The sequence below is a fragment of the Oryzias melastigma genome, linkage group LG17, assembly GCF_002922805.2.
Source record: "Oryzias melastigma strain HK-1 linkage group LG17, ASM292280v2, whole genome shotgun sequence".
In the NCBI taxonomy this organism is placed as follows: domain Eukaryota; kingdom Metazoa; phylum Chordata; class Actinopteri; order Beloniformes; family Adrianichthyidae; genus Oryzias; species Oryzias melastigma.
In genome coordinates, this window is record NC_050528.1 from 24730730 (window position 1) to 24748380 (window position 17651).

The following is a 17651-nucleotide window of genomic DNA, read 5'->3' on the forward strand; positions in this document are numbered from 1 at the left end:
AATTCCCACTCGGGTCATCTTTTGATCTATTTTAAGAGTTCCTTGTGGTTTTTTAAATAAAACTTGTGTCGTTTTATATGACTTAGTAAGCCATTTCCCATCATCCTTTTGTTTACATTCTTCCCCACTAGCTTACAGCCCCTCACAACTCCGACCTAACATCACTGATGCAGCAATATTAGCGAGCAATATTGGAGCAATCCAAGTGTACAGTCCAGATGTTAATGGATCTATTTGTCTCCAAGTGGGTGTTTGTAGTTCTGTCACAACTGAGAGTCTTTTCCAACAGCATTTTTTTCATCTGCTCCTGATTCACAACGATTTGAAGAAAGAAATACTCAGAAATAATCTCAGGTAAAGGGAAGAAGCTCTCAGTCGCGTCCACTTTTCTGGAGGGTGTGAGTGAAGGTTCTGTGTCTGCAGATGTTCTCGGGTGTATGTTTTGTGCACCTTGCTCCATCCGTGGTGATCCTCCAGGGTGTCGATGGACAGCGCCAACATCTTAACGCCCCGCCTGCGGAACTCGCCGCTCATCCTGGTGGCGCGCCCCAGCTCCGTGGTGCACACAGGCGTGAAGTCTCTGGGGTGAGAGAACAGGATTCCCCATCTAGAGGAGAGAGGCAGCACGGTCAGAGCGAAACAGCTTTCGACTTTGCTCAATTTCCTCTCAGACGCAAGTGTGGCCACATTTCAGCGCCGAGGCTAAAATTGCGCCACGGAGTGACTCTTGCGTCTGAGAGCAACATGACAGGATGTGACCCAGTTTGCCCTTAACTTGATCTCAGAGGAAAGTTCTGTCTCATCTTTGACTGATCGATCTGTCCTTTACAGAATGAAAAGGTTGGAGGTTCGACTACAAACATCTCAGTTATTTGTCATCTGAGGAACACTAAAAAATATCAGTCTTTAAATGAAAATTTATCTTACAAGTGTAGTATTATACTTTAGACACTCAGTTCCGAAAGATGCAAAGCAGAACAACACACACAAAACAGGAACTGTGCGCGCGGAACACTTCCAACCCCTCCTGTAGCCAACAGCCTGCAGGTCTACTCACGAATCCCCGAGAAACTGGTGCAGTCTGATTCTCCCGTGGGTGGTGTCAGCCTCGAAATTCGGGATTACATCTCCGAGCAGCAGTCCCGGCATAGTGCGCGCGTCCTGGACACGATGCCGTGCCGAGTTCTGCGGCTTCGATGACTGACAGTTTCAAAAGAAGAAGGGGGGGTGGGGGGCGTGAGTCTGCGTGACACCGCCCCGCCGCAAAACACCTGCGCGCCCACGTCGTGCGCTCTGGAGAGATTGTAGAGAAAATAGATTCACTTGACTTGTGTGTGCGTTATTCTTGATTTGTAGCCCATACCGTATATTTGGTGTGTAACTGTGTGTACTTTCATTTGTGTGTTATTACATTCGAATATAAAAAGCTTACAAATACAATTTACGCACACACAATTTGAAATTACAGCATATTAAAACTATTACAAACGGCCCCTGTACGTAAACAAATCTTTACGCACCAATCACCTGAGACAAAACCACATTTCACAGATCAGAGTCACAACTGCAAGAGGGGTTGTGAGATTCATTTCACATCTTCAGATAGATTATGCATCTAAATGCTGGTAGTATGCTGGGTCATCGGGGTTTTCTAAGTGGGAAAATGTCACGTTTTTACAACATATTCATTGGCTAACAAAAGAATTACGAATTAGACAGTTACACACAAACACAAGCTACAAATCAAGACTTAAACACAAATCAAAAAGGCATGTAAATACAAGAATTACGCATACATAAATCCAAAGTTACAAACAAATAGACAAACACAAGTCACAAATCAGGAGTTACACACAAATCAATATTTACACACAAACACGCAAACACAAGTCACAAATCAAGAATTACGCGCACAAATCTAAAGTCACGCACAAACAGCCAAACACAAGTTACAAATCAAGAATTTTGGATGCACAGATTCACAGTTACACACAAACAGGTGAACACAAGTAACACGTCAATAAATCTCACGCACAAATCCAAAGTTTCACACAAAAAGGCAAACATAAGTTAAAAATCAAGAATTAAGCACACACACCCAATCACAAGTTACAAATCAAGAATTATGCATGCACAATTCCACAGTTACACACACACAAAGGTAAATGTAATTAACACATCAATAAATACCACACACAAATCCATAGTTACACACATTCACAAGTTACAAATCAAGAATTACGCACACACAAACCCAGAGTCTATTTTCTCTCCATGAGATGTTGCCGACTTCAGGTAGCACGCTCAAAGGGGGGCGCCAGGGTGACAGGTGCAGCACGTAACAGAATCATAAATTGTGAAGAAATGAAAAATAGCCATGATGTCATCATCAGTTTTTACTTTTAAGCAAAAATGTCCTAAATGTCTGCCCTTTCTTTTCAGTAAGTGTCCTTTCATTTATAAAGTTACTCTCAAAAACAAAGGTTACAAAAAGGAAAGCTTTTTTTATCTTTGTGGTTGTGTATATTTTGTAAAAATGAACATCTGAGTGCCAAAGTTTCCCCTTTGGCACTTCCGGACCTCCAAATTAAAAGATTCTGATTCACCTTAAAATCTCGAGAGGAAAAAGGTGCAAACGAAACTATGAACAAACCTAATTTTTACTCTGTTATGACCCGTTTGATGAAATAAACAAGGCCTAAGCAGGTCCATCCGCGAACAAAGGCTTAAGTCAACAAGTTTAGGAGCTGTCCTATTTTTAGTCACGTGACAGGAGCAGTCCAGTTGCACGCTGGAAACACTTTAACCTCTGTGAAGTGGAGTCACACGCTTGCTTGCAGGATGCCTTGCGTCTGAGAGCTCCGGGGATTTCGTTCAAGGGGAGGTGGACAGATTACTGACGACATTTCTGTCAAAGGGAAAAATGTCCTCGCCAGGGTCCAGACGGAATAGTTGCCGCGCGGTCGCGTGCGGCAGCCGGGCGTCATCCGAGGGGAACACCCGCCGCCGGGGCTCCAGCGTGTCTTACCTGTCCTCTGGGGCGCAGGCTGAAGACCTGTCCGTCAGTCTGAGCCAGCCCATAATCACCATCACGTTTCGGTTTCTGCTGGCGGTGGACCTGTGGCTGTCCAAGCGGCTGGGAGTGTGCGCCTACGAGGAGTCTGCGTGGGGGAGCATACGACCCCTCGTGCGCCTGGTGGAGTTCTCTGGGCATGTCGTCCCGTGGCTCATCGGCACTGTGTACACTCTTCTTTGCAGGGAGAGTGTGGTGGAGCAGGAGATCATGCTGAATTTGTTTCTAGGTAAGAGATCAAATCTCAGGTTTAAAATTTCCACCTGTTGTAAAAACCTCGGTGCATGCGCACTGGTTCCATTCCAAATACATTTAATGTCACTGGGCCAAATTGGTTTTCATGAATCAAGAAAAAGGAAAAGTCTATACGTTTATTTCATCAAATTGATCCCAAAACTGGTTGCATAATTTTAATCTCATCACCAGTTTGGTTATAAGTCTGTGCGTCTTTACGCACACATGTGCCAACATCAGAGCGCAGCCTTTGGCAGCGATTGATGCCCATTCTTGAGATGCGGCCAACAATGGCATTAACCATTGAAGTAAAATCACTTTAGTCCACCTCCACCTTTAGAACAACCTGCACGTGCGCACCCAAATGACATGTATTCCCTTGTTCTGATAATGTGACCACGACTCAGAAACCATGTTCCATAGTCTATATGCATCCAGGTTATATTTGTTGAGTGACAGCTTCAAGTTCAGGCGCTGCGCTGTTGTACTCTGTTGTCCTGTTGTTACATACCAGAGCTATTCTCGGCACTTAACAGCCGATTTAGGAAGGACAGGTGTTTTGGAAACACCGTGGCTGCTCACTGGCGCATACTGGTAAGATATTAACGAGGTCAAGGGCTTTGAATCTCCATTATTTCATAAAAGAAACGTTTTTATGTTGCATAGTTGTAGCTTCTATTAAGATGAACAAAAGGTATGAAAAAGTGACGGTAATAAATCTATAAGGGAACTTAAAAAATGTTTAGTGGCACAAAACTTGTGAAAATCTAATTATTTATTTAACCGTTTTTGCTTTATTTAAAAATACAAAGTTGTTGATGTTGTTATTTACTAAGTTTAAGAATGTCTTCTTGAATTCTGTTGAAGATTAGAAGATATTTAATATGAATTAGATGCATTTTGTTATCTAAAGTAAGTTAAATGAATTTCACTGATAATATGATTTAAGTTATTATAATCAATATGTAATAATTTCAATTAAAAAGAACCATGATTTAACTGACATATATATTATTTTTATTGTTTTTTCACATATTAGATAAAGACTAATGTCATTTTAGTTTAAAAACTGCAGCTTAACTGAAGTGGAACTCTAAATTCACAAAGAGCTTCAGAAGTTCATCCTGCTATAGAACCTCAAATAATGATCTATTTTTTGTTCTTCCTCCAAAGCTCTCATTCTGGACGTCCTGCTGGTCAGAACTGTCAAGACCCTGGTCAGACGTCGAACGCCTGCTCAGAACCGCTCTGACATCCTCTCCGCCTTCTTCGTGGAGCGATACTCCTTCCCCTCAGGTCACGCCTCGAGGGCCGCCATGTGCGCCCGCTTCTTCCTGGCGCAGCTGGTGGACACCGCCTCCATGCGGGTCCTGGTTGTGAGCTGGGCCGCCCTGGTGAGCCTGTCCCGACTGCTGCTGGCCAGACACTATGTGACGGACGTGGGCTTCGGCCTGGCCATGGGCTACTGCCAGTACAGCTTGGTGGAGCGGTTGTGGGTGACTTGGGACTTCCTGCAGGAGGTGCTGCTGATGCGGCTCAGGGAGAGCTTCGACAGGGCTTACAGCGGACTCTGGACAGTGGACTGGAAACTGTAGATCAGGCGCAGATGTGAGTGAGTCAGCCTGTGTGGAGGAAAAATGTGTGGCTTGAGATCATTCAGAAAATCCCTGCTATTCTTTATTTATTTTTAACCAGGATAACCGTTTAAGCCCATCAGAATCCTCTAAAGTCTCACTCCGATTGTGTTTTTGGTTGTTTTAAACATGATATTTTTCTGATGATGGAGGACATATATAAAGAAAATTTAGCTTAAAATTGCATTTGTGAGTATTTATTCATCCAAATTGTTGTGAATAAGGAGATGAATAAAGGTAGTTTGAAAGAGCTCATTTGTGACGTAGAAAATACTCTGGGTGGACCATAAACTCTCTGCTCTAAGCTATTGGCAATGGGAAGAGGGGGCGGGGTTGCTTTGTCCCAACAGTCCTGCCCACATCACAGGTTTTTTTTTTTTATTTTGACTAAAAAAACAAAATCATCATCATTAAAAAAATGAAAAAAAGAAGATAGATCAACAGAGGATCGGAGTGGGACTTTTAAAATGTCTTTCTTGTTTGAGGAAAACCCACAAATAAGATGCAGCTTGTTTGCACAACAACAAAAACGTTGCCCTATATTATAACTTTGCATCTCAGTTTTTTTTAGCTGTAAATGGCACCAGTACGGATGCTCAGTGGTTGTCTGGTTTCAGTTTCTGTGGTTTCACCCCGAGCCTTTAAAACCCAGAATGAGAAGCATTTTTGAGCAAACAATGCTCGCGATGAGTCAGACCGCCTCCCTCCAAGTTTCCATCAGCTGCAGCCGAGTCCTCTGACTGCGATTAAACTCTAATACACCTCATCTCGTCTTACAGTGTTGATACGCTGAGCTGCCGTCACCTCCTTTTTAACATACCAGCACAACCTCCAAACTCAACGGTGCAGCCGGCACGTGCGTGATTTGGATTTACATACTAAAGATGTCAAGAAGAGAAGATAGGATTTATTTGGGCTGGAACTTAAGTGGGGCGTATAAAGTGTTGACAGCGGAGCTGGAAGACATTCATGTATGTGTGTGTTGGTCTGGTCAGTTGTCTCTAGAGGACAGAGCAAAATAGTGATTGTAATGTGCTACAATGACAATGTGTTGCTGCTGCAAAGTTCTCTGTTAATGTCCTCACGGTTTCTTAAATCTCATCCATCGAGCTGCCAGTCTGCAGCATTTTGATGATTCAATCAGGGGTCTTAAGCCACATTTTTAGTATTTTTGCTCTGAAAAATGGAAGCTCAGATACATCACCTCCCTGTTTTACAGGGCAGTATTAACCCCGTTATGAATATGTGAAAACAATTGAACAGATTCTTTTGGTTTGTTTATAGTCACACTGCTGTTCCATGTTTAGTGAAATGTGCTGCTCTGGCTGCATTTGTGGGCCAGTGTACAAAGTGTATGTCTGTACTGTCTTGTAATAAAGAATAAAAAACCTGCAGGGATTTCTCTGGTGTTTCTAACAGCACTCCTCAGCCAACACAAAGGAAAAATTGAGTAAAAAGACTCTTGTTTCAAGAAAAAAATAGAAAAATAATTCTGTTTCTACGGTGGCCCTAAAGTTCAAATCACATCAACAAATTGCAAAAACATTTGAAAAATCATGACAATTAAAAAGTAAAACAAATATTAAAACAACAGTATTATATTTTAGAGAACAAAACACATTTCCAGAAACTAAAATGTAAAAAAAAAATTAGAAACAAAATGAAAGGTTAGAAAAACCAAGCACAATGAGAAACCAGAAAAAGTAGATACTTGTGGACATCGCTGATTGGATGATTAGTAGGCCTATCGCTTCATGTCAGATAACGACAAAACTAAATATCAATTTCCCATAGTGTCTACTTTTTCCAGTTTCTTGTTGGGTTTTGTTTTTTCATATTTTGCTTTGATTTCCGTAAATTACTTTTGCTTTCATGAATGTTTTCTTCTTTTTCACGGAAACTAGAAAAGGTGTCTACTATCGAACATCATTGATTGGATGATTTTTCATCTGAATACTGGATATTATCATCCGATTAGTGACATTCCAAAGTACTTTTACTAGTTTCTCCTTGTGTTTTCTTTTTCTAGCTTTTCATTTTATGCTTCAGAGATTTTTTTTTCTTCTGAAATGTTTTTTATATAGTTTTTTACATTTTGGTTTTTGGAGTTTTATTTTATTTTTCTCAAATATAATTCTGTTTTCGAAATATCTGTTGTGCTTTTCTGTGATTCCTAAAATGTTTTAGCGTCGAGTGATTTGTTGATGTGATTTGCACTTACTGTTAAAGGTAACATCGTTTCCTGTAGGAAGCAACACCTACACGCTGAGTTGTAACAACTTTGAAAAACTTGATAAAATGAAACTACAGAAATGTATCATTTGTGGATTTAAAAATAAAAATAAAAAGATTGGAATTTAGAGGATTTCCATGATAGAAAGTTTTATACACAATGCATTTGTTCATAAAGCACGGGGTGCTGCAGGTCTGGTTTAAACCTCTCACCGAGATTGTAATTTTTAATGGTAAATATAGTGCTTTTCTGCCTTGATTTAAAGCCTGTTTAAAGCCTGTTTCAATTAAATAATTATAGGAAAATGATAAAAGATGAATGACAAATAGCAACTAGAAAGATGAGGGAAGGTAAATTAAATTAAAATATCAGCTAAAAGTTTTCCTAAAAAGATATGTCTTTCTCTGTTTACAAATCTGTCTTCGGGCAGAAGATACAAAACAATCAAATCGAGGACAAATCGATTTAATTGGTCATTTAATCAAAGGCTATAAAAATTATCTGTGTTTACATTTTTTTGTGGGGAGAAGTAGGAGATCTTGTTCTACGTCTCTAGACATCAACTGAAGTGCTTTTGGAGGAATTTAGCTCTGCTCCATTTTGAAGAGCTTTTTACATTTTGATTTGCAGGGAGGTGATGAAACCTCAACAGCCTGCTTATAGAACAGGGATAATCAACTCCAGGCCTCAAGGGCCACATTCCTACATGTTGCTCTGGCATGTTCTAATTGGCCTGACACACCTGAACCAGGTAATCAGTCATGAGTAGGGCTTGGATATCAGGAAATCATGCAGACTCTGTGGCCTTTGAGGCCTGGAGTTGCATATCTCTGTTATAGAACATCTTAATCAACTTCAAACCCAGACCTGGACTGGAGGTGGATTTCCTGGTGGGTGGAGCCTTTTTGGAAACATCACATGATCTTTAGCTTGAGATCACAAATGAATTGTCTCATGTTCAGAGATCGGAATTAATGCTTTCAGTATATAGACAAGGTACCGAAGCTTCAAAGCAGCCACAACTTCCTATTTCTTATTGGGACTTTTTGTTTTTTAAGGTAAAATTTGTTTCATGTTGTGAATTATTTGAATGTGGCGATGCAGAAACAAAACATTACATCCTGGAGGCATTTTGCAAAGCTTAACCTGCTTATTTCCGAAAGAAAAACATGCATGAAAGTTTTTTCTTCACATATTTTATTCAACAGATAAAATAATACTTTACAAACATCATGCTCAGTTACTGACCAGATCAGAGCGGCACAGATCTGCTTCTGTTTGTCATCTTCTTTTTATAACACATCACAAAATCAAGATGCAAATACAAAATAAAATGCATGAAAAGCCTCTCTGTGTTTGACTTTACTTGGCTCCGTGGCGGGGTCTGCCCAGTCTGACGTCATACGTGACCATATGGAAGTTGTCCCACGCGTACAGCTTCCTGTGGGCGTGGTTGTAGTCCACCATGCTGTTGTAGTGGTACCTGTTCTTGAAGGGCACAGAGGTGGCCCGGCCCTCACCAGTGGCTGTGTCGAACGTGAAGTTGATGGTGGTGTTTGCGGCGGTGTAGCTGGCCACCGTGTACAAGCGTCCACACACCATGAAGGCGTTGGCAACCGAGTTCTTCCTGATCTTGGTCTCCCAGCTCTCCTTCACCTGCAGACTGACCGGGTCCAGCTGGGAAATGACGATGGCGCCTTTGGCTTTGGTCGTGCTGTAGATGGCCCACAGACCCCGCTCATCCACGGCGAGGTCAATGTCTGTGTAGCCCCCCCAGGAGTAAGGGTGCTGGCCGTGAAAGCCAGCGTGCGGCAGCTCCAGGCGAGATGCCAGACTCTCCGTCACCAGGTCGTAGCGGATCAGCGTGCGGCTCCGTCGGCGTTGGTAGTAAAGCGAGCCTCTGTAGAGGGTGGCGCCTGTGCTCTCCACCGGCTCTGGTAGAACCAAGACTTTAGAGGGGAAGCCTCGAGAAAACTGCTCCATGTCTTCATACATGAAGAGCTGACGCACGTCTGTCCCCACTGCGTCGATGCGCCACACCGTTTGGTTGGTGAAACCGGGGCCCCGAGGGTCGGGGTCCTGCAGCCACACGCCGTACTTTCCTGTTATGCTATCAGCTTTCCTGTGCAGCACAGGGTTTCCCACCGACAGTAGCTCTCCACACCCTGAGGATAAAAACAAAAGATGAGAAAAGGGAGTTTTTTTTAAGATATAAATAGATATTTAAAAAATCTTAGCTTACCTGTGAAGCTCAGGTTTCCCTCAGGGAGCAGGCGGGATGCAGGAAGCTCTGTCACCTCGGCCTTCATCTCCTGATAGGCATCGTTCCTCAAATCATGTACAGGATCTAACCAAAGAGACAGTTTTTGATGCTGAATTAATCTTTAATATATATATATATATCTTTGTGGAACAAAAAATTAGCAAGACTACATCATGGTTTTCCTAAAAATACATAAAAGACCCACTCATATGAAAATGGTCTTTTTAACATGTTATTTTCCTCATGATGGAGAACATACTGGATATGAAGAAAATTAGGCATAAAGATGCATTTCTGTGTATTTTTTTTGTTTCAATCGTTTTGAACCAGGAGGAGATGAAAAATTGTAGTTTGAAAAGACTTGTAGTAGTGACGTTGAGGCCAAAAACTCTTACAGACAAATGTGTCCATGTACGTCTTTGTTTTCCTCGTCCGATCTGGAATCTGACTTTTAATTTTTGTCGCACAGGTAAACTTATGTTAGGGTTGTGAGGGGCTGTAAGCTATAGCGGTGTGCCAAAATATCAACATTGCGATATATTGCAATATTTACTCCTGCGATTGATCCTCGATGGGTTCTCACCAAATATCTATCTTTAATTTTTGATTGAAAAAGCTGTAAATCGCTATATTCTTTTGGTGAGATGTTTCCTCAGAGGTCGATAGGGCAGTTACTTGAATTATTTCATTTTTGTTCTGTTGTTTACAACAATTTTACACTAAGTAGTGGCACTGCTGTTCATGTTTACTGTTGTCAGCACTGAATCTGACAGATAATTCAAATTCGATTGGAGTCAGTGCTTGTGAAAGACATTATTACAGATTCCAGCAATGTTGTACAAAAGTTTCTATTATTTATTAAAATAAGACACAAATTCTTTATTATGATTGTGTTTAAGCTAGAAAATAAATGGGGATATATTTTCCCAAAAATCATGTGTTCTTTTGTGAGTTTTTGAGATGATTTTGACCAATTATCTCAGTATCGTGATATCAATGATATTGTGAGCCATGTATCGCGTATCGCATCGTATCGTGAGGTACCCAGTGATTCCCAGCCCTAGTAAGCTAGCAGGAGAATGTAAACAAATAAGGGATGATGGGAAATGAGGGCAGGCTTTACTCCAGGCCAACAGCCACAAGTTAGAGCCAAATTTCTGAAGAACTACCGCCCATCTGCAGAAAATATGTCCTTGAATATTTGAGTTTTTTTTTACTTTGGCAAAAAACAGCAACATCCTGAATAAAAGATCACTATGAATGCTGTTAAAATTGATCAAAAGATGATTGGAGTGGGACTTTAAACTCATTCAAATGCTAAAAACTATTGAGTAAATTGACTTAAAATGAAGAAATAATGTTTTAAATCTTGTTTTTTTTTTTTTAATTCCTGGACTAAAAATCTTTAATTGCTTAAGTTTACTTCAAAGACATTCCTTTTTTATCTTAACCTTTAGGGGAGTCAATTGAGAACCAGTCCCATTTGCAATGGAGTAATATAACAGACAAAAGTAACAGCAGAAAAACACAAAGGGTAAATACACCTAATGTACTAAATGTTTTTGTCTATTGACTCCTTGAAGTGCATACCTTTGCCAGGTCTGTAGTTGTACAGAGCTCCCTCAGAAGCTTCAGTCTGTTGGCAGGATCTCTTCCTCAGGCTCTCCGCCTCCCGGTCCAGCTCGGCCAGAGAGGTCTGCAGCTTCTGGACCTGTCGGCTCAGATGCTCCTTGTCCTGCTGCAGCTGGTCCCTTTCCCTTGTGACCTGGCTGTAAGCTTCCTGGAGACTCTCCTCCGCCGTCCCGGCACCGCTGCTTCCATCCGCTCCATCAACCAGGCGACTGACAAGAGCTTCAACCAAGGTGAGCCGAGACAGGACTCCGGTCAGTTCTTGCTTGGTGCTGCTTCCAGAGCAGCTGGACTCCGTTGGACTGGGCACAGTGAAGGTGTAATGGCAGCGTCCGGCCGGGTCGTTAAAGCGGCGGAGAGAGGCTTGGCTTTGAGCCTGACATTGACAGAACAAGAAGGAGAAGAAGGAGAGAGATACTTGGAGCCACATTCTGGATGAGCTGCAAATGTATTTGTCTTTTCTGATAAAAAAATGCTTTTCTTTTTTCTTCTTAACTGCCCCCTGACTACCCTTGTTCACGCAGGTCGTATCTGGGGTCCTGCAGCCCTCCCAGTTGAGTATTTATAAAGGTTAGAAGGGGAGGGGTGCTGAGGTGCTGCAGGGGCTAAACAGAGCTTGTGTAAAGGTGCACGTGTTTCTTTCCTTTTTTATGTTTTTCTTTTTTGCAGGAGATCTGAGGAGTGCTGAGTAATAGTAGATAATGTGAAAACCACACTGTTTCCGTGGAAAAATTAACGTACTATGTTTTCGGCTGCACAGAATTCCTCAGGAGCTGGAATGTTGTTTTGACTGGTTAGAAAAACTTTATGCGTCTAGCAGCCCTTTTTGTTTACTTCCTTTTTTGCCAATAGCTTTTTTTAAATTATTATTATTAGCCAACTATGTGATTAGCTGTACGGATAGTTTATAACCTCATCCGTCGGTGAAACTGCGGTCGCAGGGGAAGTTGTTGAGGAAAACAGCGTGATCACCATCAAAACAAGACAGTGGTTCAGCCACTGCACAGCTGGTCAGATGTCTGGCACTGCAGGCTGTCCGGCTGGGACGTAATCTGCTTAAGAAAACTATCAAAGCATTCCTGAATTAACAGAAAAACAGGCTTCCGTGTAAAAACAGTCATTTAAAACTAAGTAATTGGAATAAAAGACACAATTTAATGAATAACTGCCCATTTTCATTAATCCCAATTCACATTTTTTACTATATTGTGTCTCACGATACAATACATATCGCGATATATATATATATTTATATCCTAAGACTGTACCAGAACAATTTTTAACTTTTTTGACTTAGAAAAAGCTCTGTCTCAATATTAATATGTATTTTGTTGCAAAAAAAAGGTAAAATTAATTCTATGTAAGGATCTCAACATTGAGCTCCGCAACTATCTCGTGAACAAGTTGCTTTTACCATCAAATTCATGGTGCTTTTCTTTAAGCAAATTAAGAAATATTTGTTTTTAAAGGAAACAAGTCTGACTGAACCTTTAACACAAGCTGAATCTCACTAGATCTTGTTGTTGTTTTGGTTGCGGTGTTGAGCTGCTGTGCTGCCTACTAGTGGTTGGAGGTTTAGGTGGTAAACAAAAATAAAACGCTGAAGTACGCTCACAAGTAAATAAAAAAATATTGTCGTGTCAACATTTTAAATTGATACAAGTATCGACAAACAAAATATTGCAATATATTGTAGAATGGATTTTTCCCCACACCTCTGTTGTGTTCAGTCCAACTGTGTTCAACTACTCTAATTTTAAATTAGAAAACAATAAACATGCCAATGCATTTATCCTCCTGTATTTCCCTTCTTATGTGATTTTCTTGATGTCTGCAGGGACTCAATTAATCCTACATACTTTGTCGGCTGTAAAGTTATCGTGTCTGTTTTAAAGGCTGTAAAAAAGCAGCAGGTTCCCACAAAGTTTGAACCACAGAGGTGTGTCTGTTATGTAACATAACATTTGAGGAATCATTTGGAGGTAAGAGCAAGGCTCCTTTGTTGTGGGAATGAGATGATCACACGGAGAAGCAGCGCCAGAGTGTTTGTGAGTTAAAGTGTTCCTCATGTTGACCCTGAGCACAGGACACTGTAAAATGTCGAAATCGTGGCTTTTGAAGTACTGAAGAGACATAAATCTTAAAGAAACAGAGACGCCAACCAGCTTCAATTGGATTTTTTTATAGGGTAATTCAAACCAAATTTCTTTTTCCCCCTCATACTTCCTATGTTCCTTTTTTACTCCTCAACTTACTATGTTTTCAAAACATATAAATACCTCTATGAAGTAACAACTCGTAAATAAAAGTTTTGCATAACTTTATCATCTGAAACTTATCCACAATTTAACTTCATAAAAAAAAAAAACATGAAAATGCACTGAAATTTTTACTATTTGAAACCCTATGGCGTCGACTGATGCACATCAAACCACTTCAGCTTCAAACTTAGCTTAATTTAGCATCTACTTAAAAGGAAACACATATTTTTGTCAGATCTGGAAATACATTATTTTATCAAATAAAACAATACACAATGGACATACATGCAGAAAGCTTTGTTAAAGTGAGCCTTGACACTGTTAGCTTAACTTCCTGTTGTGTTGTAGGTTTAGCTTCAAGCTAAGCTAACAGGTAGCAGCTATGTGAGACTTTACCAAAACTAGCTAGTCTTTTCTGGGAACAAAACAGCACTAAGTTCTGTAAAACCAGATACCACATCTACTTAAAGCTGAATTAACCCTGGCAGAGACATTTATTGGCTATCCTGATGGTACATTTTACTCATGCGTTTAAATAGCACAATGTTACGCAATAAAATGAAAAACAGCAAGACTGCTGTGGTCATTAGCCTCACTAAAAAACAGTGGTGTCATGTTACAGTGGAGAACAGTTCAGTTAAATATGTAAGAACCTTCATGTGCTTCCCAGACTTTTCTTTTTTATTGGTGGGGACTCTTGCATAACACATTTTTAGTTGTGTGTGTAGGGTGGGTCTGTCTATGTTATAGGCTACAGGCAGAACTGAGTTAACAGCCTTCTCCTTCAGAGCAGGTCATGAGTCACCATTAAAAACCCAAACAATAGGCCTCAGTGCTCTGACTTTAATGTTTATGACCTCTGGATGGGTTTTTGCATAACATCAAACGTATCATATTTGATTGTAGGAACATTTGAATAATAATAAACACTGATAGTGATCAACACTGTCCTTTGGTTACAAAAAATGTCTGCTAAAATTGTAACCACAAGTCTTGCACCCACACAATTGAAACGTGTAAGTGGGATGACATGCGCCGCTAAGTCATCAAGGTGTTGCACAGGAGGTCACTGACTTAGTGATATGAGAGCAAACTCCCCAAAATGAAACATAAACACCAGATTTCACCTTTTGTCAGAAGTGGAAGAGTTCTGAATCTGTTTTGGAACTTTGTGCAAATGCAGTTAAAGTCCCGTTATTAGACTCCTGTTGTATGACTCTGCCTGGATTTGAACTCACTACCTTCCAGTCTCAGGATGGACACTCTACCACAAAGCCACTGACCAAAAATAGTTACAATAACAATAGAACCACTTCTTAATACTTAAAAAAACCCTTGTATTAAGTTTTAGTTGCATGGACTTAGCATGCTATAGAAGAAGAGAATTCCCCAGAGATCAAAGTAAGCCTTTCTGATTACAGTCTGGCTGTCATGAATGCATTCAAATCAGTCAATTATTTTAAAGAGAAAAGCAAATTATTGTTTTCATGAGAAAAGCGCAATATTTTTGCAGCTGCCTTGTTTTTAGTGTCATCTGACTGTAACTAAAATCTGCGTCTAAACACATAGTGTCAAAGTAATGTGACCTCTGCACAGTAATTCTAACAAAGTCTCTTCTAACAAAGAGAAGCATCTGTCAAACCTGCTCCTTTTAAGTACAGGTTTATGAGATTCCTGTACTGTGAGCAATTCCACTAAACCTAGTTTTCCTTCTCGCTGCCAGAACTGCTGATGGCTTTCTCTGAGTTAGTGATTCTAATTAAAATACACACAAACTAGACATTTTCACCAGTTGTAATGTATTTTACTTCATATAAGAGTTAAAATATTCACAAAAGAGAATAAAACTGTTCAGTAAATGAACAAAAATTACATACTTTTACGCCAAATGTGCTCAGGATACTAGTTTAATTATTTTGCATGGAAACTTCCTAAAGGTACTGAAATTAATGAAGATAACGAATGGCTCAAAGCTGAGTGTTACATTTATACAACTACTCAAAAGAATTCAAATAAACTGACTTTTTGGAAGACAATCTTTGTCTAGCTTTTGCATTTTTGAATTACTTTTACACTGAAAAATACAATGAACCACTTTCAAAACATCTGTTTTTGTGTCAAAAAGGAATAAAAAAGCTGAATGTTGTCCAGAGAGACTTCACTGATCACAACTGCCCAGATCTAAAGTACATCATCCATCTACTATCCGAATATGATTCAGTGATTTTGATTACTATTTATTTCCCATTTAGAGCTAATGCTTACCCTGATTTCAAAAGTTTGTCATATAATTTGTCTAAAGCAAAATTAAAAAAAGCTGTGTACGTTTTTTATTTATTTATTTATTTATTTTTTAACCATTTAAATGTTTTATTTAAACGGAAAATCCCATTGAGATCTGCAAAACTCCATTTTTCAAAGAAAAGTCCTGTCTGACCAAGAGGCAGAATATAATCCCAACCCAAGACATTTCATGCAATTAAAACAATAAAAAAAGATTTTTACACTAACAAACCGAGATGGTTATATTGTTTTTTGCAGGAAATTCTAGTCTGTATATGTATGATGATGAAAAGCCATTTTCCCCGCTCCTGATGTTAGAGACATACAGTGGGGAAACGTCCCAGAAGCATAGGGTGTCCAAATCCAGGTCTACTTCTGGCTTTCCAGAACCCTCCTGCCTTATCTGATGCTGATCACCTGGATCAGGTGTATTTAGCCAACAACGAGCTTCAAAAGCAGGTTGGTTAATACAAGTAGAACATCGATGCTCAAGGCCTGGATTTGGACATCCCAGACCTAAGGCCTCCACTGAAGTTTGATAGGACCATCCCAATGTTACACATACATTTGTACCAAAGGACATTGAACTAACTGAATGTCCTTCAATAATTGTGACTACAGTTTACAATTGTGAGTTTGTGTGCTACAGTTTGCTATGAAATGCAATGTTTGATGTTGAATATGTATGCAATATTCCTATAGTTCAGCACATGAAGAAATGTTACAGCACTAAGTCTTTTCTGTTGATGGAAAGGAAAACATAATTTGTTTCCGAAATAGAAACTCAACTTACTCTTTTTTAGTTATTTATTTAATTATTTTACAAAAGAATCAACATGGGGCTTAGAAGATGAGTCCAATCCCAATTATTTGACAGCATTAGCAACTTAAGTAACTGAGCTGTCAGTAGTGACACTTCTTTTTACTATTTGAAAATAACATTACTCAATGTTTGTTTGCATTTAGAGAAACCCTTAATTCAGAAAAACTCATGCAAACAGTCTTTGTGTGATTTGTTTATGGATTCAATGATTGTAGCTGTGATGAAATACACAATTATGTCATCAGCATACAGTGACAGCTTGCATTTCCCACTTTCTGTCCCTCATCCTTATTATCAATTGCAAGCAGGAGCATGCCGAAAACAGAGCCTGGTTTCAGGGGATTTTACTGTAAATACTCAACCTGCAGGTTTAAGAGCAGCATTTGTTATTTCCATCACAAAGGTGTACAAACACTATAAATGATGTTTGTTCTAACAGCTCTGGAGTCGAGGTACAGGACCAAACCCGAACCACACCTGGACCAGTCCGACCACATGTTCCCACTCTCAGTGACCGCTCACATTTCCCTTTAAAAAGGTGATTTGACGTTACCTCTGGGACTGCTAAAACTCGATAGTGCACTGCAGATGCTGCGGGGCTGCTTTCAAACAATAACTTCTTGTGAACAGCAGAGGCTGGTGAGGTTTAATGACTCTGCTTTGAATTTGAACTCACAGTCAGGGACGCAGGTGTGGCATTTGTGACATGTGGCTGATCCATTCTAACTTCAGAAAGCAACAGATTTGACTTTTATAAGCACAAAACTGCAGAGAAAATTCCCATGGAGCACTAATGAGCCGACAGGTGCTTATTTTAACACCAGCTTAATGTAAACCACTTAAGTCGTTGTTTTTATTCTTTTATTTGTATCTGAAAATACAGTTTTAAACAGTTTAAAAAGTAGATATTTTCATGGAGAACAAACTTAAAACACACATACACACTAAAAAACAAGAGTGCAGAGAAAAAACTATTTAATTTGTTAATATGTTCTTTCTAAGCTAAATATGTGTTTGTTTGTGTGTACAGAGGATAGATTTGTTTGGGTTTTGGAACTAATTTATAAACTGTTAAATACAATAATATGTGGTCATGCCAACTTGAATCACTAATATGTGTTTGTAATTTTGAGACCACCTGGACAGGAATAACAGGTCTATGTCAATAACATGGACTGTGGAATTGAGGTAAATTAGCAGATATTTTAGATCTTTTCT

General features: G+C 39.8%; 3 protein-coding genes across 3 annotated transcripts in view; 1 reads left to right on the top strand and 2 right to left on the bottom strand.

The window, feature by feature from the left end:
• LOC112147411 (peroxiredoxin-6) overlaps nucleotides 1–1294 on the bottom strand; it is a 6246-nt gene extending 4952 nt beyond the window's left edge. The window contains exons 1-2 of the mRNA XM_024273771.2: nucleotides 1058–1294; nucleotides 451–607 (exon numbers count right to left, since the gene is read on the bottom strand). Coding sequence (XP_024129539.1) covers nucleotides 451–607; nucleotides 1058–1149 — 249 coding nt within the window. The 5' untranslated portion in view covers nucleotides 1150–1294. The remainder of the gene's footprint in view (nucleotides 1–450; nucleotides 608–1057) is intronic.
• A 966-nt stretch (nucleotides 1295–2260) lies between these two features.
• LOC112147667 (phospholipid phosphatase 6) lies at nucleotides 2261–6333 on the top strand. Its single transcript, XM_024274206.2, has 2 exons — nucleotides 2261–3302; nucleotides 4481–6333. The coding sequence occupies exons 1-2, from the start codon at nucleotides 2924–2926 to the stop codon at nucleotides 4900–4902; spliced, it is 801 nt and encodes a 266-aa protein (XP_024129974.1). The 5' UTR covers nucleotides 2261–2923; the 3' UTR covers nucleotides 4903–6333.
• A 2030-nt stretch (nucleotides 6334–8363) lies between these two features.
• On the bottom strand, nucleotides 8364–12158 carry LOC112147570 (myocilin). The gene is made up of 3 exons (XM_024274078.2): nucleotides 11028–12158; nucleotides 9417–9521; nucleotides 8364–9339 (listed from the first exon to the last, which is right to left on the bottom strand). The coding sequence occupies exons 1-3, from the start codon at nucleotides 11494–11496 to the stop codon at nucleotides 8537–8539; spliced, it is 1377 nt and encodes a 458-aa protein (XP_024129846.1). The 5' UTR covers nucleotides 11497–12158; the 3' UTR covers nucleotides 8364–8536.
• Between the last annotated feature and the right edge of the window lie 5493 nt (nucleotides 12159–17651).

Coding starts and splice junctions, on each gene's coding strand:
- LOC112147570 (XM_024274078.2), bottom strand. CDS start 11,496: ATGTGGCTCCAAGTATCTCTCTCCTTCTTCTCCTTCTTGTTCTGTCAA. Junction 9,522..11,027: donor CAACTACAGACCTGGCAAAG/GTATGCACTTCA, acceptor CTCTTTGGTTAG/ATCCTGTACATGATTTGAGG. Junction 9,340..9,416: donor GGGAAACCTGAGCTTCACAG/GTAAGCTAAGAT, acceptor TTTTATCCTCAG/GGTGTGGAGAGCTACTGTCG.
- LOC112147667 (XM_024274206.2), top strand. CDS start 2,924: ATGTCCTCGCCAGGGTCCAGACGGAATAGTTGCCGCGCGGTCGCGTGC. Junction 3,303..4,480: donor CATGCTGAATTTGTTTCTAG/GTAAGAGATCAA, acceptor CTTCCTCCAAAG/CTCTCATTCTGGACGTCCTG.